We start from the raw sequence: 23,041 nt of genomic DNA, 5'->3' as shown, positions 1-23,041 counted from the left end.
CAAGGGCGCCGGTCGAGACAAATCCCCACTGCTGGCGGCCGCCGCATGCTGGGCTGGATTTCCCGTGCCGACTCTGTTGATCAACATAATTGCTTCTTTGCGGTGTAATGTATACATAATCTTTTTTTGAAAGTTTTTTTTCAACTTCCCTTAACGGTTTCCTGTTCCATATGGGGCGCTATCGTACCAGTATTTTATCCTTACGTAGAGTTTACGAGCCACTTATATTCCAAAATTCACGCGGTCCGTTCGCTGCTGAGCTCTTCCCGCTTTACTCGCCGTTACTGCTGGAGTTCTTGTTAGTTTCCTTTTCTTCGCTTATTGATATGCTTAATTCTGACCCGAGGTTAGAGTTGGACACTAGAACGGGCCCCACTATCACACAAATACTTAAGTCAAATCTCGGTCTCAGTCTCAATTCAATTCATCACATAGCATCAAAAGTAATTAAAAATCATATATGTTTTTACACATTTTAAGGGGAAAATTTTATTATAGAATATGTTGATTAATGTCTTAAGTCAAGATTCCAAGGGGAAAATATCATACATGCCATATTTCTGAGAGGCTTCCCAGGGGATTTTGGATTGAATTCCAGGGGAATTTGATATTACACCAGGGAATTTTTACGCGACGAAAATTTGCGCAATATCTGCATTTATAATATAAGAAATAATACAGAAATACACTAAAATTACAATTATTTTTGGACTTGGTATTTGAACTGAATTTAAATACTTGCTTAAGGTTGACAGTGGAAATCATCAATAATATTATGAGTGTGAAATTCCATGAAGGACCATGATGACTAAGTTTTTTTTTTCTTTTATAATTCCAGGGGATATGGATCCCCCAGCGGGATACCAGGGGATGGGTCAAAATTCCGGGGGATTCCCCCCCCCCGCCGGGGGATATGGCATGTATGAAATATTCTACAGCCAAAAATGTATTTGAGTGCAATTCATTGTTTTTTAACAATAACTGAAGTATATTTTTCCCTCTAGAGTTAGGTTTCTTTGAAATATTGATATATCCTTTTATCAACACAGTCTTTGAGACAATACGTTTTCAAAAACTATAAAAAACATTCAACATTTTTAATCATACTATTTTATAAGGTAAATTGAGTTCATATTGAGATTTGACTTGAGTATTTTTTTGTGATATTGGGGCCGGGTCAATTTGTGAATCCGCTGCAGGGACTGAGTCCCGCGTGCCCCGTGGCCGTTTTACGTTGATGGAGACGTGCCCTTTTAGGTTAGGGACCTCCCTATGAGAGTTTCCCCGAGATGACAGGCGGGCGTACGAGGAGCAAGACAAACCAGAACATACGGAGGCCAAGGAAGCACTCGTGGTGAGCCACTCTTTGAACGTCGAGAGAAGATTGCGCGAGAAAAGCAACCCAACCGCCGAATGAACAACGCCTGATATGGATGGCCCTGTTCAAACGTCAAGCATACTAGTATACCGAGCAGTTGCAACAATACGAACCCCCGGGAAGCCACGCGGTGTGAGTATGTGGGTGTGGCCACGATGTGGGGCGTAAGCATACACTGAGAAGCCGCGGGTGCTGAACTTGGTGAAAATTCCATGTAAAAAGCCGTTGAATATGGGGTCAGTCGCCGGCCGTTTGTGGTAGGACAACTCGGGCCATTCGGAAAGGCGGGGTTAGGCGATGTCTAACTGCTCTAAAACAGAGAATCAGGTTATTACTCACGAACCCGAGCACGGTGATCGCTCCGCAAGCCGGGACCAGTGTGGCAACGATTGATTGATTGATGACATACTGATGGATGGACGGACGGACGGACGGACGGACGGACGGACGGGCGGAGGGACGGACGAACGGACGTACGAACGGACGGTACGAACGGGCAGGCTAACGGACGGATTGACGGACAGATGGGTGGATAGATGCATACTGGATGGATGGTTGATTGGTAGACGGATGGATTGAAGGATTGGCGGAATGCGTGTATATATCACAAAAGATAAGAATTCTTCTAATTAAAAATAAATAAATAATTAATACGCCAACTGATAAGAAAGAACTTTTCTGTATGTAGCCCATCATCGTGATATACATAAGTTGTTTATATATATAAAGGAATGCATGAACTACAGTGTATTATGAGTCATACTGACCGACTGCTCTATATTGAAATCGTATCATTAATATTATTATTGACTTGTAAATACTGTACTATTTTCAACTATTAAGCTCTATTTAAAATCCCAATTTCAAACATTAAACATATATTATTTATAAATTTTGAGTTGTTTTTCATTGTTTGAATTTGTTCACATTACAGATTTAGGGTAAACCGGGTCAATCTCACATTCCTTTGAAGTCATTTACCTGATTCAGGTGAGGAGACAATCGACAAGTGCGCGAGGGGTCACGTGACATTGTTGTGAATCCGCCATCTTGAATTATGACCGAACTTCCTGCGACCAAATTTACAGTTATTTTGCCAAAATTCCGTGTTTATTAAGAATTTCAGATACATATAGCTTTAAACAAATGAATTTTACATTATTTGGAACCTGATTTGCCGCTCGCACTGGACGGTAGGTTGAATTCCATTTAAAATATGTGAAGAATTCGAACACACCTGTATCAAAGATAGTTTACACGCTAATTCACTAATTGGCCATTATGTCTAGCGAATTTTAGTTATTTGATTTTACTATTTAATAAGACACGCTTATTTGTTATTGGTGATGAACAAAGTATTGTGTCACAAAGACATGGCTTTACCTGATTACAGCTTAAGAATTCAGATAACTTCTCACAATTAGTGAATTACACATGATTTAGATTGAAAATGGCCAAATAATGTGTCATTCAACTGCTAATGTCTACATTCAACTGCTAATGTTGAAATACATTCACTGTAGTAGATGGAAACCACTTTTTTACAAATATCTTGACAAGATGGTTTAAAAGAAGATTCAGGTATTATTAAAGTGTCACCGGTGTGGCGTCTTCATGTGCTCTAGATTCATACACTACTTGTATATACTTTGTGTCAACCTAGCTCAAGGTCCTTCCTGTTGGTAATTTTCCACAGGTACTCCCTGTACTTTCTTAAGTCAACCTTCTTCATACTCCGCTCTCATGGTAGGCTATTGATGAGTAAGACAAATACACATAGAAAATTAAATGAAAGTGAATCCACATTTACAGATTTTCATAAATGTGTACATGGGACATAAAATATGAAAAACAATGCCGTCATAGTCATAGAAATTTATTACTGCCTGTAAGCATGTTTACAGTAGATATATACAGGTTTCATTGTACAAGTTGTACAAATGTTAAAATACCCGCTAGTATTATAGTCTGCAAGTATTAATGACTTCATTATCCAAATCAAACATTCTGTATACCTGTTACAGTGTATATCATAAATCTTGATGCAAATTAATCCAGTATATTTTTTTTAATTTCCTGATCATTTATTCACATTAAAGCCGTTTACAGTAACTTATTTACACACATGTTATGACATCATGATTTTCTACTTTTATCATAGAGTCCTCTCAAGGAGATTAATGTTAAACATTAGTAAAAATATTTATTAAGAAATTTGTGTTTTCCATTTAACTTCAGGAAAAAAGCAATTTATTGTTAATCAGCATGTCATACAACGGAATGATTAGTAAAAATACTACAGTTTCTTGTTTAAGAGATTTGTGGACATGTTTCAAATGATTCGTCGTTGTCCCTGTCTTTACCCCTGAATAAGACAATTCCATTCCAAACCTTTGTACATTCATCTTTTTGAAATTAAGTGAAATGTTGTCCACCATAGCTAATTAAACACGACAAGGAGAATACTTATATATAGTTTTGAATTAGATGAATCAACACAGTGAAATAATAATTTGACAGAAGTAGGACATCTCTTAAATTGATGCCATAAATTTATTTTTAGTTCATGTTGGGTAGTAACTACTAATTGCAAATGAACACATTTGTCAACCAGTTAATCAAAACACAATCAGAATGCCATTATTTAGAGGGGAGATCATCAAATGGTACTACCCGACACATGTGTGCAGTCAGTTTTACCACTTAAAATGGTTTTGACAATCACAGAGGGTTCTTGCCTCGGCTCTGTTGAATGTAAAATTCAACACTTTGAATCACTTTGTCTCGAGTTAAAGAGTGAAGACATGCTCCATAGCAGAAATATGACACTTAGCCCTCCTTTCTTAGTAAAGTTATCATCAGAAGATGCATAATTTGTGAGGTGCTCATAGTGGCAGCGAGTCTTTTGATTGCATGATCATCAGGATAAAGCATTGACATTCCAATGGCACAGTTAGCAGCAAAATTTTTCAGTTCTTCAAACCATTGAAATGCTAAAAAGTTCATATGCACAAACAGAAGTATTATAACCGTGTCAAAACATGGCTCTCTTTAAAGCCTTTTTAATAGCATGTATGCATAATGCACAAATTGACAAAATGTACTTGCATTTAAGTGAAACAGTTAAATAATGCGCACAATCATACATCCGGACTTCTGGGCTTGAGATGGGTTTCTCAAAACTAGGCAAAATTGGTACCATCCAAGAGCTATTCCTGTACAAGGTCAACTCTCCAATGGTTAGGTTATGATTAGACAACTGTTGGTATGATTCAGTTTGAGTATTTTCGGTTATTATCTTTCCTTCTCTGTTAACCATTTTCAAAGCAATTCTTGGTGAATGGCATGTAAAACTTGTATGTAATACTAAAGAAACTGAGAAATATTGAATTTGGATGTTAAATTGAGTTCATAAGATGCAGAAATATTGTCATATGAAACATGTGTGTCAAAACTTAAATTAGACCTTTGCAGATAAAATACTGCATTAAATCAAGCTTGTTGTCTTTAATTCCATCTCCATTGGTGCTCAGTTATAAACATCCTTTACTTTCATCTCCATTGGTGCTCAGATATAAACAATTCCTTTATTTCCATCTCCATTGGTGCTCAGTTATAAACATCCTTTAATTCCATCTCCATTGATGCTTAGTTATATACATCCTTTAATTCCATCTTCATTGGTGCTCAGTTATAAGCATCCTTTATTTCCATCTCCATTGGTGCTCAGTTATAAACATCCTTTAATTCCATCTCCATTGATGCTCAGTTATAAACATCTTTTAATTCCATCCCCATTGATGTTCAGTTTTAAACATCCTTTAATTCCATCGGTGCTCAGTTTTAAACATCCTTTAATTCAATCTCCATTGATGCAAGCAGTTATAAACATTCCTTAATTCTATCTCCATTGATGCTCACTTATAAACATCCTTTAATTCCATCTCCATTGATGCTCAGTTATAAACATCTCTTAATTTCATCTCCATTTTTGCTCAGTTCTAAACATCTATTATTTCCATCTCCATTGTTGTTCAGTTATGAACATCCCTGAATTCCATCTCCATTGATGCTCAGTTATAAACATCCTTTAATTCCATCTCCATTGATGATCAGATATAAACATCCTTTAACTCCATCTCCATTGATATTCATTCAGTTATAAACATCCTTTAATTCCATCTCCATTGAAGCTCAGTTATAAACATCCTTTAGTTCCATCTCCATTGATGTTCAATTAAAAACATCCTTTATTTCCATCTCCATTGATGTTCAGTTATGAACATCCTTTATTTCCATCTCCATTGATGTTGAGTTATAAACATCCTTCAATTCTATCTCCATTGATGTTCGTTCAGTTATAAACATCCCTTAATTCCATCTCCATTGATGCTCAGTTATAAACATCCTTTAATTCCATCTCCATTGATGCTCAGTTATAAACATCCTTCAATTCCATCTCCATTGATGTTCGTTCAGTTATAAACATCCCTTAATAAAATCTCCATTGATCCTCAGTTATAAACATCCTTTAGTTCCATCTCCATTGTTGCTCAGTTTTAAACATCCTTTAATTCCATCTCCATTGATACTCAATTATAAACATCCTTAAATTCCATCTCCATTGATGCTTGGTTATAAACATCCTTCAACTCCATCTTTATTGTTGCTCGGTTATAAACATCCTTTAACTCCATCTCCATTAATACTCAGTTTTAAACATCCTTTAATTCCATCTCCATTGATACTCAATTATAAACATCCTTAAATTCCATCTCCATTGATGCTTGGTTATAAACATCCTTCAACTCCATCTTTATTGTTGCTCGGTTATAAACATCCTTTAACTCCATCTCCATTAATACTCAGTTATAAACATCCTTCAGTTCCATCTCCATTGATGTTAAACCATACAAATGTACCTGAAGAATGTTATGGGAAATGAGTTAGTGGAATATAGCCTTTCTGGTCTGGTAAAAGCATTTTGATGATTGAAAACCATTGTTATTAGGATGATTAAAGAATATATAAATGGCTTTTCCAGAAGGGTACTTGTAGACTGGTCACCCTGTCTTCATTCAGCAGATCTGCTCATCAATTTACTCTGTATTTATACATTACAACTTGAAATCAATGTTTGGTTAACATTTGAATTTAATTTGTTGGATGTATATTGAAAAAATGTAAAACTGAACATGTTTCAGAAAGCCTTATATTTAATTTACCCTATGATTGTGAGTATTTCTTTAACCATTTGCGATAATGATTTTGGCAGCTAGTTGTGTCAAAAACGTGGAAGTGATCGTATCTAATATATGTTTTTACTTTGCAGAATGTATTTCATGTTGAGCTGTGTTACCTTGTTGTCGGGAATGTATAAGTTAATATGATAACTATGTTGCATTTATCCGATCTCAATCACGGGCAACTGAAAGAAATGTTTGATTTTGAACATTTCATTATGTAAAACTTCCTTTATCATACTGTCCATTTTTATAACCCTAGTTTAAAGACATATTTAGGGGTTTTACCTAGGTAATAAAAAGGGACAGGGTGCTGCAGACAATGTACAGGGATATAAGGGTACACTGTAAAGGGCTGTGAATAACATAAACATTATGAATTTTACTGAAAATGTGAGGAATTGTATTTAAAATAATGTTAGGTTTCAGCTGCCAAATATGTAAATTTTGTATATATTTATACTCAGAAGTTTTAATAAAAAAAAATGTTTGACAGCCTTAAGCATTTCATTCTATGAAGGCAGAAGAGTGCCCAAGCTGGTTTCCTTGATGGCAGAAGAGTGCCCAAGCTGGTTTCCTTGAAGGCAGAAGAGTGCCCAAGCTGGTTTCCTGGATGGCAGAAGAGTGCCCAAGCTGGTTTCCTTGACGGCAGAAGAGTGCCCAAGCTGGTTTCCTTGACGGCAGAAGAGTGCCCAAGCTGGTTTCCTTGACGGCAGAAGAGTGCCCAAGCTGGTTTCCTTGACGGCAGAAGAGTGCCCAAGCTGGTTTCCTTGAAGGCAGAAGAGTGCCCAAGCTGGTTTCCTTGATGGCAGAAGAGTGCCCAAGCTGGCTTCCTTGACGGCAGAAACGTGCCCAAGCTGGTTTCCTTGACGGCAGAAGAGTGCCCAAGCTGGTTTCCTTGACGGCAGAAGATTGCCCAAGCTGGTTTCCTTGATGGCAGAAGAGTGCCGAAGCTGGTTTCATTGATGGCAGAAGGGTTCTTCCAATGGACAGAGTGCAGCACCCTTCATAACTAGCCCTATATAAACATCCATTCTCTACAGCTGGAATATATCAGAAGCAACATGAAACTCACCAACATCTTATGATTTTAAATCTTTTTGTTCTTGTTTTATCTGGGACACTGTGTCAAGTCACATTTTAATTCATTCACCTGTATTGGAATGTATCTTTGTGACTTCCATCGCTGTTTTGAAAACAACACTTTGTTGCAGTTGGCCTTATTGTGCAGCCAAGCTGTGTGGCTGGGCTTATCAGAAGCCTGCAGAAGTGATTGTTGTTACTGATAGGTGTGAGCAACATACAAAACACTAATATGTTTTTCGGTTGAGGCACTTTCGGTGGGGGCACTTTCGTGAATGCAATAAATATTCTGGCCAAGGCTGGTGCTTTTTTGGATATATCAACAAGGATCTGTAACCAGGAGTGAAATGAAATGATTAATTGTGTTATTCAATAATAGTAAGCTTTTTTAGAGATATAAAATACATGGAATTTTAAGTACTGGATACTTTTTGTCTGATACAGAAAGCATGCTTAAGATTATTTTTTTTTTATTAATTCTGTATAAATTTCATTGATATTGCTAAGAAGATGATTGCAGGACGGAAAATGGTTTAGCCAAAAAATGATATTCACAAGAAATTAAGTCCTACTTCTTAATCTGTGTTTGCTTTAAATACCTGGAACAAGTTGTTTTGAGCCAAATTGTTATAAAATTGTAAAATTTGAATCAGTGGTTTTCTCATTTGACAGTGTTGTAGATGGTTGTAATTGAAATCAAATTGTATGGACTGATTGTTGTATATTATCTGAACAGTCTTGAAGCTTACAAAAAGGCAGCATAAAAAACAGTAAAGAAATAAGATAAGGACTGTTGTGAAATCACAAGTAAAGAGTAACACAAAAAGTAGTAGAACTTGCAAAGCAGTTGTCAAAAGTATGTGATATTTGTTGTCCTTGGATACTTACCTGTGCTTGGGCTTATCAGCATCCAGGAGTTTGACAGAAACAACTTGAGGTTGTGAATGATACACACCCAGTGTGTGCTCATTTACTAATGAGTCCTGTATGCTATAGGGGAAGGTGGTTTATCATGGTTATACATCATACCTGTTAGAAAAGTGGTGCACGTAAAATTTTAAGAAAATATACTGAAATAATAATAAACAAAAAAAGGGGAAACAATCCAGAAATTCTGAAAGAAGGAATATTTGTATGTGACACAATGGTGTGATTAAGGGTTTTTATCATAAAGGGAGAGAAAGAATTGCATTTTTGCTTGTTATACAACGGTTAATAATTATAAGGGATTAAGATATGAAGAAGGCGTGGTCTCAGCTGCGGACACAGCTTTGGGAGTGGCAGGACTCTGTGGAGCAGGACTCCAGTATTGTCGGCATGGCAGACTTTCGGATACCCAACTTCAAATTCTCAGGTATTAAAATAAGTCTATAATCGCATGCATATGGATGGTTTTGGAGCATTTTGATTCAGATGCTTTGATACAGTGTCCAGTTCTTCCAACTATGTTATGTATTGGTGAGGTTATACCAACTTTGGTTCATTTGTTTAGCAATGGAATGGTTTGATTGATTTTGTTTGATGGCATGATTTCAGACTGATTACAGCTGATTATTCCATGATTAGTTGCATGATTTGTTCCGTCTGCTGTGTTGACCCCAGGGGGTTCAACCCTTTTGTATGGCCTGAATTTCCCTATTTCCAATGATTTACCATTCTGACAGAAGGGAGTGTACTGAATGACTAACAGTGCTAACACAATCTCAAATGTCAGTTTATTCTAAATATTATTGATTTGTAATATGAAAGTAATGTGCCATGGAAATTTCACAATGGTGCAAAATGCTAAAAAAAAATCCAATTTTGAGCAGGGCTTCAATTTATCAAAAATTAGGTAAAACCTCGTGACCTGACTTCACCCTGCAAGTTGTTGATAAAAGAATGGTTTTGGTTATAGTATACCTGGAATTTATTTTTTGGATAGAAATGGTAGGCTCATTTTGAGATGCCAATATACTATGGGTGTTGGTCCCTGTCTTGTTATATTGTGGGTCATTGTGGACTGACAGAATGTAACTCCGGTCGGGGCAGTTTTGTTAAGAATCTTAGGATTGATTTGGTACCTAGGCTTGATTTTCAGCACCCATTTAACTCCCTGGGAGGATGGTTAGTATCTTTCATGGTGAGACAGGGGATCGAACCTGCTTACAGTCGTCCGTTTTACCACTAGGCTGTGGATACACCACTACTAGTAAATGTACATAAAACTTTGCTCTAATACTATTATGACCATCCCAATTTTGTTTACACCTTTGTATATTCTTGTAGCTCCAGGATCAGAATATTGAGAAGTACAGATGTTTGTATAATAAACATTGTTACACTTTCTGAGAAGAAAGTAGTTTTTCTGGGGCATTGTTTAATTGATTAACTCCTGATGCCAACACCTTTCCCTACTCAAGTGATACTCCTGGCATGATGAAGTCAGTGTTGGCCTACACACATGGTAATCCTGGCTTGTCAGGGTAAGCGGCTGTTTCTCTACCAGTACAAATAAAAGGGGTATCCACCAACACAATTGCTATATTTGGGGACTTCCCATGTTTCCTATGTATTGATCAAGAGGTATTACTTGAGATGATGGTCATATATGTATTACTGTGTCCAACCTTTTACTTGCCAACTTACTCTTGCCCCCAGACCATCCTTGCAGCTCAGAGTCTGTTCATTTCTGTCTTGTTTCTGTACCAGGATTGCCCACCCAGTTCAGGGTCTGTTGTACTTGCCACCTTTTTTATGCAACCCAGCCTGCCCTCCCAGCTCAGGGTCTCTTTAACTAGCGACCTTGTTTCTGACCAAGACCGCCTCCCTAACCAGGGTCGTTATTTACTTGCTTTCTAGTTTCAGCCCAGTAACCAAATATACATAAGTCCCTATTGTCTTTTACATTGACTGGAGAGTCAATGTAATGTTTTATATATTCGTTGGAATTCCGCTTGTCTATTAATACCCTCTAGAGTCCAGATAGGGGAGGTTTCAATTAAATAATCGAGCCTGGAATTGTCTCTGTGTGTCAAATATTGGAGTTGTGTATTCTGAAAATCACTTGCAGCTCCATTATTGGAAAATATTTCATGAGACATAGTTTCTTTGGGTCATTGCTTGATCTTGACTGAGAAACATTTTGCCAATAATTGTGGCTGCTTTATAGTAAACAAGACAAAGTCTCAGCCAGATTGTGTAGTGACATCTTGTGTTTGGAACTGTTTGTGTTTTAAGATTTAAATATTTACAAAGCTGGGTCGAGGGTTCAGCATATTGTGTAACTGTGCAGTGTTCTTGCTATTTGTTGTTTTTGTACAGTCGTAGACATTTATGCAAACAGTGAATTTGAAAGAGGTGGAGTATTGTATTGTTTTTTATGGAATTAAAACGCGACATTGTAGGGCACTCAGGAAGGCCAATTGTTTGATTGTTATGAGTTCATACACACTTGGAACTATTTAAGGCAAAATACCTCCAGGCATGTAGTACATTTAGGACTAAAACTGTCTGTTTAAGCAATGTTACCCACTTAATTGAATCTCTGGGAAATTAATTGCTTAATAACTTGAAAGTAATTATTCTCTTCAGTCTAAACAATGCTCATTTATTATGGAAGAGTCAATGATTATTCAAGCTACTTGATGCCAGATTTTTGCACAGATGTTATATAACATTGATATGATAATTAACATTGATCTTTTGTCCTCAAAACTATCGAAGCATTGATTGGTTTTCAATAATTAAGCAAGTTACAATAGAATGTGATGTCCATATTGCTCGAGTCCCCACCCTGGGTTTCTACATGTCAAATGACACAGTTGTGTGGAACACTTGGTTTAGCAGCCAGATTTCAAATGTCTTTAAATGAGTATTAGGGAAATCACTGTATTTTGTAAGGTTTTCAGGGGTGCTTGGGCTGTTTCATCAGGAAGTCTTTGAGCAGTTTTGTTCTTAGGAAGGATTTAAAACAGTGCAATTCTACTGTTAGAAATCACTCCTACATATGCAATAAAGTAAACCCGGGAGGAATGTTGTGCCAAGTCTTTAGGCTCAAATCCACAACCGCCAGAACACTAGCACTGCTCTCCAACCAACTGAGCTAGCATGGCGGCAGGTTTTTACCCTTACATACTACAGAAATAATCCTAGGAGTATTCTTGAAATGGCCCCAGGGGTGTGCATTTGTGACATTTTTTTATGATGCAATGCAGTTTTTGTATTTTATAACCATATCATTGATTGCTGTTTTGCTGTAGATTTAACATCATTCTGGACTTCTTTTCATGTATAAAGCTCACCGCTGTCATTGTCAGGGGCGTACCTTGAGCATTTTGAACTGTATGTCTGTACACTTAATCGAGGTCTTGAAATGTATGCCTATGTATGCCCCTGATTGTTGAGTCACTGAAAGCTCTGATTGCTGAAGTTTTGTAAAATTACTTTGTACTATTAAGATGTATTCAGTAAGTATTTTATTGAGGTGACTATTGTACATGAAAAGATAGGTACAGCTAGTGACTCACACTATAATGGGATTGTAAAACTTCTAAATTGCTACCATCATGAAACTGTTAGTACTGTATGTAACAATCAGGATGATTGTGTTACAAAATGGACATAATTTACAGGCTCTAATGTGGATTGCCCACTTTGGAGGGAAATATATTCATACTTAACAGAAATGAATAATCTAATGATGTGTACTTGGAATAACACATGAAAACACTGATGATGTTTGGTTAGATTTTGTATTTCATATAGCTGTACTAATTCTGGAGAATGGAAATGAATTACATTGAAGGGGTCAGTCAAGGGCTCAGTCTATGAAAGACTCCAAAGGTGAATCCAGTGAGGAGTACCCGAATATTATGTGCACACTAAGCATCAATTTAATATGAAAACTTCTGAAGTTCTTTTATCAATATTTATTCACTAGTTTGTGTGTATTTTTTGTTTTCTTACCAAATAATTGGGCAGAAGAGCTTTAATTAATTGTTTGAAAGATAAAAAAAGCTAACTTTCTTAGTGTCAAACACTTATAACACTAATTAAGACTTAATGGAAATTTGGCGGTTGGTTTCATCAGAGGCTTTCTTAATATAAATCCCATCCTTGATTTTATTGGTGGAAACATGGGTGTAAACACTAATACAAACACTGACTATATCAAATTGTTTTGGTCAAAATACAACATCAGATTTAAACAGCAATGGCTTCTACAATAAGTGTTGCTCATAACAGAAGAGTTGATATTGTTTAGAGCAATGGGTTTTTGTTTTAAATTGTTTAGTCTTGAAACTTTGTCTGCTTCTGTGTGTAGGTGGAGGTTGGTCGAGATTTCAATCCTGGAAGCATCTTAATTCATGAGGATAACCTACAGGACATAGCTGCTAGATTTAATGGGCTGGTTACCTGTTAAAGCCTCTATAGATTTTATAGCACTGTTAACTTGGCAGACATGGAAGGAATTGTTTTAAAAGTAAATTCATGGTGACCTTTCTGTGGGGACATGATCCGAATATTTGCTTCAACACAATGGCATGTAATTCACTGAAATGCTGGGAACTCACAGTGAACCAAATGTTGCACGGAGCATGAAAGTCAAGTGTGAATATTATAGCTGGTTGTATTGATGTTAATAACTGTAATAAGCAGTGTTATTTATATCCTTGGATATTGACATTCTGTGATTTCTTTAACGGCTGACATTGCTGATCCCTGATTTACACCATGAAATATTGACAGTTTCATGGCTTGGAGAGTATTTGAACATTTCATATCAGTGTCCATTATATTTGAGAGGACATACATCAATTCTTCTTTCACTTTTTGTGTTTACCATGGTCAGTGTAGAACATTATCACAATCCATGCTTTGAGACTGCGACAATAACCACCCACGTTTCATCAGGGACAATAACTCTTCTCAGACCAGGGGAGATAATCTCCTGTGACGGTTATACAGACTTACAGACAGGGGAGGGAATTACTGAGAGTGTAGATAATGATGATCTGTGTGACATCCAGGTAGTGGAAGGGAATGTTGATTGTGATCCTGTGAAAATTGAAATGAAAAAAGGTGATAATCCAAGCAGTGAGATGCTCACCACTGGTAGCCCATGTCTAGTGCACAGGACGATAGATAGAAATATAGAAGCAGGTAATTCATGTGTAGGGATATGTTGTTGTGTGATGAATTGTTGTATTGGTATTAGATTTAAGCTTATTTTCTTAATTAAGATTTTTAGCTCTACTGGCCAAAGGCCAGAAGAGCTTATGCGATGGTAATGTGTACGTAGTATGTGCATCCGTGCGGTCGTGCGTTTGTGCGTCTGTTAACAATTGCTTGTGAACAGGATACAGTCTTCAGTTTTGATTGTATCTCGATGAAACTTGTACAGTATCTAGATATCCATTAGAGCTGGGTTCCTTTCGAAAACCAGTCAGATCCGCCCATGCATGCCTACATTATGGCCCTTGATAGTATAAAAAAAATGCTATTGTGTATACAATTGGTTGTGAACACGATACAGTCTTCAGTTTTGATTATATCTCGATGAAACTTGTACAGTGTCTAGAAATCCATTAGAGCTAGGTTCCTTTCGAAAACCAGCAAGATCCGCCCATGAATGCCTAGATTATGGGCCATGAAAGTTTTAAATAAATGCTTTCTATTCTTAGCCAGGTCTGCATGAGCGAATTCTATTTTTAGCCAAGTTTACATGTACATGTAAATTCAAGTCTAGAGTTAAGGGAGACAATTTGCAAGTCTAGGATTTTGAGAGACAATTTGCTTTTTGCTTATGCAGTTGATTTTGTGAATTACTCTGCCTTGTTCTTGTTGAAAGCCCAAAGGCCATTTTTTAGCTTTAAGTTCTGTAGTTTGCGCATTCATCTTAACAAAATTGGTTGTGAATGTTTAAGTTATGCACCTGGTGTCATTACTGGCCACACCCAAGGTTCACAGGTTTGGTAAACATAAATCTGGAAAGGTTTGAAAATCTTTTTGTGTGTTCGTGCATCCATCTCAGCACAATTGATTGTGAATGTTTGTTCAAATTGATCAATGTTGTCCTAGGATGCCCTTGACTTTGACCTTTTGACCAACTTTTTTTAACTTTTAAAACTACGGAAATTTTTGCCATGAGTACAGTTTTGAAAGCATTTTTTTTTTGTCAGATGACTTTTACTTGGCACATACTAAAATAGTTCATGCAACTAATCTGCTTACAATACTTTCTGGGCTCAGATGTTGAACGTGCTACGTTTTCAGGTAACCCAAACACAAAACATAAACTGTTGCCTTTTACCCATACATACATGCTCTGGATTGATATGACCACAAAAGCCATGCCAGTAGAGCATAGGCCCTTTTGGGCCTCTTGTTTTTCAAAACTAATGTAGTTAAATTATTAGTGGAGGATTTTGCACAGATTGGTAGTAATGAAAGTAGGACGTCATGTTGGTCAATGTGGAATGGATGGAAAAAACCATGAACAATATATTAATAAAATTACTAAGTTGTCTAGTAGTGGGCTAACAGACTGGCCATAATGGTTGGGACAGATGGCCAGCTGTTTTGACATGTACATGTAATTTGTAATAACTGGTAATGCAAATCAAACACTGGCAGCCAATTGTATAAAACCTTGTTGTCCATGCAGGTTGTCTTTCAGCAAGTTTGAATGAGGGATTGGTTAATAGGAATTATTTTTTCTTCATAGATAATATTTTTGTCTTAAATGTGTATTGAGATTGTGTTCCGCTTGTGCATGAATAAGTGTGCGTTCAGTTGTTAATTGAAAATATCATAGTTTGTCATAGTTTATTGCTTTTCTATATATTTGAATTTGAGCCAGTATTGAAAATGAACACAAAGTTGTTGTTTTTTAATGTGTAATGCCACAACAATAGGTACTTAGAAGACATCACTTAATAACTGAACCTCATTGTTTTCTAACTGCTAAATGGCATATAATGGTGTTAAAAGCAATGTTCCCCTTGGTGTTGCTTGGTGCAGACGATGGAAATCAGTTTTCCATGGAGATACTTCTCTGGAAAGATCTTTCTGAAAAAGTTAATATGTATTTTAAGTCTTTACCATCTCAGTGGATTCTGTAAACATTACTTTCCTTTGATTTTAATAAGAGAACAGACAGGAGCATTTGGAAGATAAAAAGCTGCTTCTTTAGCCATAAACCAGACATTTCTGAGATCGGGTAGAAATGGAACCACATGGAAATCACTGGCATACATTTATAAACATAATTGATGATCGGTTGGAGGAATTCTCATAAACAGGAAGATTAGTTTTATCATTATGTTAAGTAATCATAGGTGCCATGTTTTATGGATGTGTACTCAGGAAAAAAATGGAGGCTTGCATTGATGGCTAGATGGGTGCTAAAAAGTGTCAGATCTATTGAACAAAGATTAATTAAAGCTGATCGTTCCATTTTCAACAGCTACTCAGTCTTTGTGAGTTGTGTAGACCAAAACCTAGTATGAAGAACTTAACCATTCATCTTGCTTTAAGAAGACCATTTCTGAAGGCACACTATTAACTAATTCCATTTCTGTTACTTTTAACAATTGTCAACCTCATTGGAGCAAAGAGTTGCCAGCCAAATTTAAAACAATATCACAGCCAACAAACCCTGTTGTAGAAAGGGTAAAATGAGGAAACTTAAGGAAGATGCTTGAACATAACTTGTAATGATAGGTTTTCCAGACCTAACCAGGTATTAAAGTGAGTCTTCATTTTTGGTTTTCTAAGTCAGCGGAATGGGTACGACAATGCTAACTTTCTTAGTGTTTAGCGCGAAAGGTCTATATTGCATCTATGCCAGCCATGCAATGCTCATGAATGTGCTTCTAAATTACTCATTTCAAAAAATAAATAAATAAATGATTAACTGGGAGTTTGGTAGTTGTGTTCTTACTTAATGGATATTTGGCGGCTGTTATCTGCTTAATGGATTTTTGGTTGTCAGTGCTCTTCTAAGTGATGAAATGGGAATCTGTCCAGTGATCCCATTGGGGAAGACCTGATCCTGAACAGTAAGAGCTATAAGACACATTCAAAGTCAATGTACTCTGTTTTTGCATCATGTATCGTAGGGATCTAGGGATCGCTCAGGATCATCTCTGCCCAATGTAGGAGTATTAATGTAATAAATCATTGATATTGTGTTCTAGGTTACTAGAACAATAAATGTTTCTATGGCTATCGATTGGCCCAGATTCTGCAAGGAATTTCATCGTAATATTAAATGTTTAGGTTCGGTCACAGAAACCTTCATTCCACTGCTTTAGTAATAAATAAATGATGATAAAATTATGCTGTTGTTGAACAATAATAGTTTTTGCATATTGGACTGGAAGCTTCTAATCATTGTTAGCCAGCACGGTGCTTGAACAGTTGGCTGGGTGGTGATGATAATGTTCTTGATATGAAAGGAACAGCAGAACTGCAAGGGCTTCAGCCATTCTTTGCCTATCTCCAGTATTGTTTGAAACCTGGGCAAACATCTAGCCACCCCTATGTAAAAGCCATGCTTCCAATCTGTAGGAACATCCCTCTGAGCTGTGAAAAAACACAGTATCAACCAGGGGTCATTTTGTGGCTGAGGCTTCTAATAAACCAGTTAACATGCAATACCCATCTCCTTTCTGTGTCCAGGCCATGTCTCACATTAGAAGCCCAGTAGACAGCTGATAAGCCCTAGACAGCTGATAAGCCCTGTAGAAAGATGATAAGCCAGCAGGAGAATTGCAGTATCCCACTACCAGAAACTCTTAGTTTTCTACTACAGCAAACAATTTGCTATTGTCTTATCTTGTTTTTCCTAGCTCAGTATTGTTTCTGACTATTCACTTGTCAGAAGTGCTCTAAATTGATTGGAACAGGGGTTTCCTACAATGTTGCCTTCTTCATTCATACTGGGCTTCAGAATTTGGTAAACAGGAAGACCTGCATCCTTTAAATACATTAGTATGGAGTGTGGAGCAGATGTAACAATGATTGGACTATTATCACATCAATATCAGTAATCATAGCAAGAGTATTCCACAAAAACACACCATCTGTCCTCACCAGGGGGGTTGACTGTGTGCCAGAGAAACCATGGGAAATACTAGAGGAAATGTTGTTATGAGGTGTTGAGTTATGATTTAATTATGTCTTGTACAGGTACAATCATGTTTTGTAGAAATAAGATCAGAATTGCATGAGACTGGGTTTTCTAGATAAACACCCCACCCACCTTATTTCCTCCTGCTGAATGAATGAATGTGTCTGTGTTTGTTATGAATGAACGAAAAATTCAGTGTTGAGAAAGTTGAGTTTCTGTTTATGATTACTCAGATAAGAATAACTCATGTTCATGTAGGTAAGGTGTCAATAGTTTCCCTACAGTTTGATGCAAAACGTTATTATCCCTTCTGTTTGATGCAAAACATTATAATCCCTACCATTTGATGCCGAACACTATTATCCCTACCGTTTGATGCAGAACACTATTATCCCTACCGTTTGATGCCGAACGATATTATCCCTACCCTTTGATGCAGAACACTATTATCCCTACCGTTTGATGCAGAACACTATTATCCCTACCGTTTGATGCAGAACACTATTATCCCTACCGTTTGATGCAGAACACTATTATCCCTACCGTTTGATGCAGAACACTATTATCCCTACCGTTTGATGCAGAACACTATTATCCCTACCGTTTGATGCCGAACAATATTATCCCTACCGTTTGATGCAGAACATTATTTACCTTACTGTTTGATGCAGAACATTATTATCCCTACTGTTTGATGCAGAACATTATTATCCCTACTGTTTGATGCAGAACATTATTATCCCTACTGTTTGATGCAGAACATTATTATCCCTACTTTTTGATGCAGAACGTTTATTATCCCTACTGTTTGATGCAGAACATTATTATCTCTGATGTTTGATGTGGAAAGATATTATCCCTTCCGTTTGATGCAGAATGTTTTTATCCCCACTGTTTGATGCAGAACATAATTATCCCTCCCGTTTGATGCAGAATGTTCGATTGAACTGCAAGCTCTGAGAGTCAGTTATAATTGGCCACTATATAAACACTTTGTACATATCTTAATGTAACATACAGTTATGCAAAATGTAGCTTTGTTTGTTTCAGTGTAGATTGTGATGTGTTTCTCCTATTTATTACATGCCTGAAACAGATATACAGGAGAACAGTTAAATGTAGTTTTTGAGGAAAGGAATATTTCAGTCTGAGAGAAAATACTAAATTTTCAAACAAATAAAGTCCAAATTTAATTTTGTTTTTAACAGTGAAATTTTTTTTTTCACTAATAAATCCCTATAAATCACCGTCCACATATAATGGATATAATTCTTCCTTGATTTCTAGAGTCCATTAACATAAGCAGGCTTAACTATAAACCAAAATGACTATTAGAAAAAATGAAGACTATGTCTGTCCATATTGAAAGAGAAGTCATTTTGTAAAATGTAAAACTTTCATAAAAAAATGTTAACTGTCGAGTGACAAATGGTTAACGTCCAAGTTGTTGTATTTTACAGAGTTGCAGGAGGCAATGTCAATGAGAGTGAATTCGCAAGGCAGCTATAATGTGCAGGCGTCCGAGATGGCGCACTTTCCGGCCGACCGCACCCCCAAGGTCATCACATGCATTGTACACTTCCTAGACGACTCACACCAAACATTTGAAGTTGATGTAAGTACTACAATGCAGCATTTCTACTGAGGTTGTTTGAGAAGTAAGTATTGGCATAGGTCTTTGCAAATACAGGTAATAGCACTCATAAGCAGTGGTTACAGTACTCATGAGCAGAGGTTACAGCACTCATGAGCAGAGGTTACAGCACTCATGAGCAGAGGTTACAGCACTCATGAGCAGAGGTTACAGTACTCATGAGCACAGGTTACAGCGCTCATGAGCAGAGGTTACAGTACTCATGAGCAGAGGTTACAGTACTCATGAGCACATGTTACAGTTCTCATGAGTAGAGGTTACAGCACTCATGAGCAAAGGTTACAGCACTCATGAGCAGAGGTTAAAGCACTCTTGAGCAGAGAATACAGTACTCATGAGCAGAGGTTACAGTTCTCATGAGCAGAGGTTACAGCACTCTTGAGCAGAGAATACAGTACTCATGAGCAGAGGTTACAGTTCTCATGAGCAGAGGTTATAGCACTCTTGAGCAGAGAATACAGTACTCAGGAGCAGAGGTTACAGTTCTCATGAGCAGAGGTTACAGCACTCACAAGCACAGATTACAGCACTAATATATAGAGGTTACATTATTCATAAGCACAGGTTACATTACTCATGAGCAGAAGCCACAGCCCTAATGAGCAGAGGTTACAGCACTAATGGACAGAGCTTACATGGCTCATTAGCAGAGGCTATGGTACTTGTGAACAGAGGTTGGAGCACTCATAAGCAGTGCACAAGACTTTTGCTTGCTGTCTAATGTATTTTAATGTCACTGTCGTGTTTGTTGAGTAACATGCAAGTTCATCAAAGTTTTAAAAGCAATGACAGTGACCAGTGATCAACATATGTCATCCATGTTATTGACCAACCTGATGCTTTGTTGTATTGTAGAAGCGTTCTAAGGCGCAGCACCTGCTGGACAAGGTGTTTGACCATCTGGAGCTCATTGAGAAGGACTACTTCGGGCTGCAGTTCCTTGACCTTGCTCCAGACCCAGACATAGCCAGGGATAAAATGGTGTGTTAGTTATTGGAGAGGGTATAATGACAGTGTTGTTAGTTCATAGTCATATTTTAATAAGCATTGTAATGACATATTTTAAAATGTTGCTGGTGCTATGTGCAGTCAATTTTTTCAATTGCATCAAATCAATGTTCCATTAACTACACTTTGTACCATGTTGGAGAGTTTTCTTTGTCTTTCCCTATACATTAACTTCCATATTGGTAAGTAGATGGAGACTTGCCATGCTGTAATTATTTTGAGAAAAGATAAGAGCACTATTCACTTTTATGCATGCTTGTTATTGAATGTTGTCATGACAACATGGTACAAAAGCCACCCACTACCCTGGTGATTGAAATTATATACCCACGCTACAGCTCTCATGTATAATTTCAATAACTCTGGTTGTTGGATTCGGTATCTGTTACAAAGTGCAGTCCTTATATAAGACTTTGTACAGATTAAAGATCAGTTCTATACAGAACCAAGTTGTCTTGAGAATAAGGGCTTCTGGAAATATAAGCCTTCCATCCTGTGGCTGGCTTGATAACTGAAATAAACCATTTGTGTCAACAGCATGGAACTTCTATGATGAGCAATAATGTTTAGAGCTGGATTCATTGATCCAGCAACCTTGAACTGACAGCTAACGGGAGAATGTACATGTGCCTGGCAGGCAGTAGACCAGTATTGGGTTAGCAGGAATGGGGGGACAGGGGAAAAAGGGGGACTCTTCGACCTCATTTGTAACACCTACAAAAGTGAGGTTTTGTGGGATTTGAGAGGGTTTGATCACTTAGCCAAATTGGATGAGAATTATAAAGGATGCATAAGCAAGAAAAGTTGGAAATAAATTGTGTTATTATGCAGTAATATGTATTGTATTTTTTTCCTTTAAAGGAATCTAGCATGTTTTTTTTTTATTATGAGAGTACCACAAGCAAAATACATACCGTTTTTATTACCGTTTTTCATAATATTTCAAATGGTTGATATTATGGTCAAAGAAAGCATCCAGAGATCTGTTTAACTTGGGAGAAAGTTGAAATGTCATATCCCAAAGATAAATAAGTAATAGTCCATTACAGATGGCATTCATTGTATCAAGTAACAGTCTTAAACTGATGGCAGTCACTCTACCAAGTAACAGTCTATTACTGATGGCAGTCACTGTACCAAGTAACAGTCTATTACTGATGGCAGTCACTCTACCAAGTAACAGTCTATTACTGATGGCAGTCACTCTACCAAGTAACAGTATATTACTGATGGCAGTCACTCTACCAAGTAACAGTCTATTACTGATGGCAGTCACTGTACCAAGTAACAGTCTCTTACTGATGGCAGTCACTCTACCAAGTAACAGTCTATTACTGATGGCAGTCACTCTACCAAGTATCAGTATATTACTGATGGCAGTCACTCTACCAAGTAACAGTCTATTACTGATGGCAGTCACTGTACCAAGTAACAGTCTATTACTGATGGCAAGCATTGTACTATGTAACAGTCTATTACTGATGGGGCAGTCATTGTACCAAGAAACAGTCTATTACTGATGGCAATCATTGCATCAAGTAAAAGTCTATTACTGATGGCAGTCACTGTACCAAGTAAAAGTCTGTTACTGATGGCAGTCACTGTACCAAGTAACAGTCTATTACTGATGGCAGTCACTGTACCAAGTAACAGTCTATTACTGATGGCAGTCACTGTACCAAGTAACAGTCTATTACTGATGGCAGTCACTGTACCAAGTAACAGTCTTATTACTGATGGCAGTCACTGTACCAAGTAACAGTCTATTACTGATGGCAATAATTGTACCAAGTAACAGTCTTGTACAATGTAACAGTCTATTACTGATGGCAGTCACTGTACCATGTAACAGTCTATTACTGATGGCAATCACTGTACCAAGTAACAGTCTACTACTGATGGCAGTCACTGAACCATGTAACAGTCTATTACTATACCAAGTAACAGTCTATTACTGATGGCAATCATTGTACCATGTAACAGTCTATTACTGATGGCAGTCTATTACTGATGGCAGCCACTGTACCAAGTAACAGTCTATTACTGATGGCAATCATCGTACCAAGTAACAGTATATTACTGATGGCAATCATCGTACCAAGTAACAGACTATTACTGATGGCAGTCACTGTACTAAGTAACTGTCTTTAACTGAAGGCAATCTGAATCCTTGTTTTGCATGTTCTGTTGTTATTAATATATTCCTGAACTAATTAAGTATCAGAAATACTTTGTTGGCAATGACATAGATGCATCAGTATCATTGTATAAAACAAAGAAGGATAACTGTTAGGTTATTAAGTATACATCACATAGCATGGCTGGTGCACCAATTAGTGGTGTTATTATAAGTACTATTGTTACATGTTTCGTATGTTTGAATTATTTAAGGTTGAAGAAACATATGAAAACGTGATAAAATTGCCAGAACAGGTAGCCGCTCTCACAGATTCCTTCTGTTGCAATCATATAGCGTGTATTCTCACCGGAGTATTATAGTTTTCCTATAAAATCACTAATGTCTGCTACTATTTCTAATCAACTAAAACTTAATATTT

At 37.1% G+C, this 23,041-nt stretch overlaps 1 protein-coding gene across 10 annotated transcripts in view; it reads left to right on the top strand.

Annotated features, from left to right (window-relative positions):
• The first annotated feature begins 2,426 nt into the window (after positions 1-2,426).
• LOC128237607 (tyrosine-protein phosphatase non-receptor type 4-like) overlaps positions 2,427-23,041 on the top strand; it is an 83,860-nt gene continuing 63,245 nt past the window's right edge. For 3 of the 10 annotated variants that reach the window (XM_052953252.1, XM_052953238.1, XM_052953257.1), the window contains exons 1-4: positions 13,238-13,848; positions 19,282-19,436; positions 20,331-20,456; positions 22,875-22,916. In XM_052953252.1, the coding sequence (XP_052809212.1) occupies positions 13,530-13,848; positions 19,282-19,436; positions 20,331-20,456; positions 22,875-22,916 (642 nt within the window). In that variant the 5' untranslated portion in view covers positions 13,238-13,529. Of the gene's footprint in view, positions 2,572-7,973; positions 9,059-13,235; positions 13,849-19,281; positions 19,437-20,330; positions 20,457-22,874; positions 22,917-23,041 lie in introns of those variants that run through there. The other 7 variants (XM_052953274.1, XM_052953281.1, XM_052953268.1 and 4 more) reach the window with 7 other exon arrangements.

The sequence above is a fragment of the Mya arenaria genome, chromosome 1 (genome assembly GCF_026914265.1).
Source record: "Mya arenaria isolate MELC-2E11 chromosome 1, ASM2691426v1".
In the NCBI taxonomy this organism is placed as follows: Eukaryota; Metazoa; Mollusca; class Bivalvia; order Myida; family Myidae; genus Mya; species Mya arenaria.
The sequence above is the reverse complement of the archived record's forward strand: the minus strand, read 5'-3'. Positions and strand labels throughout refer to the sequence as shown.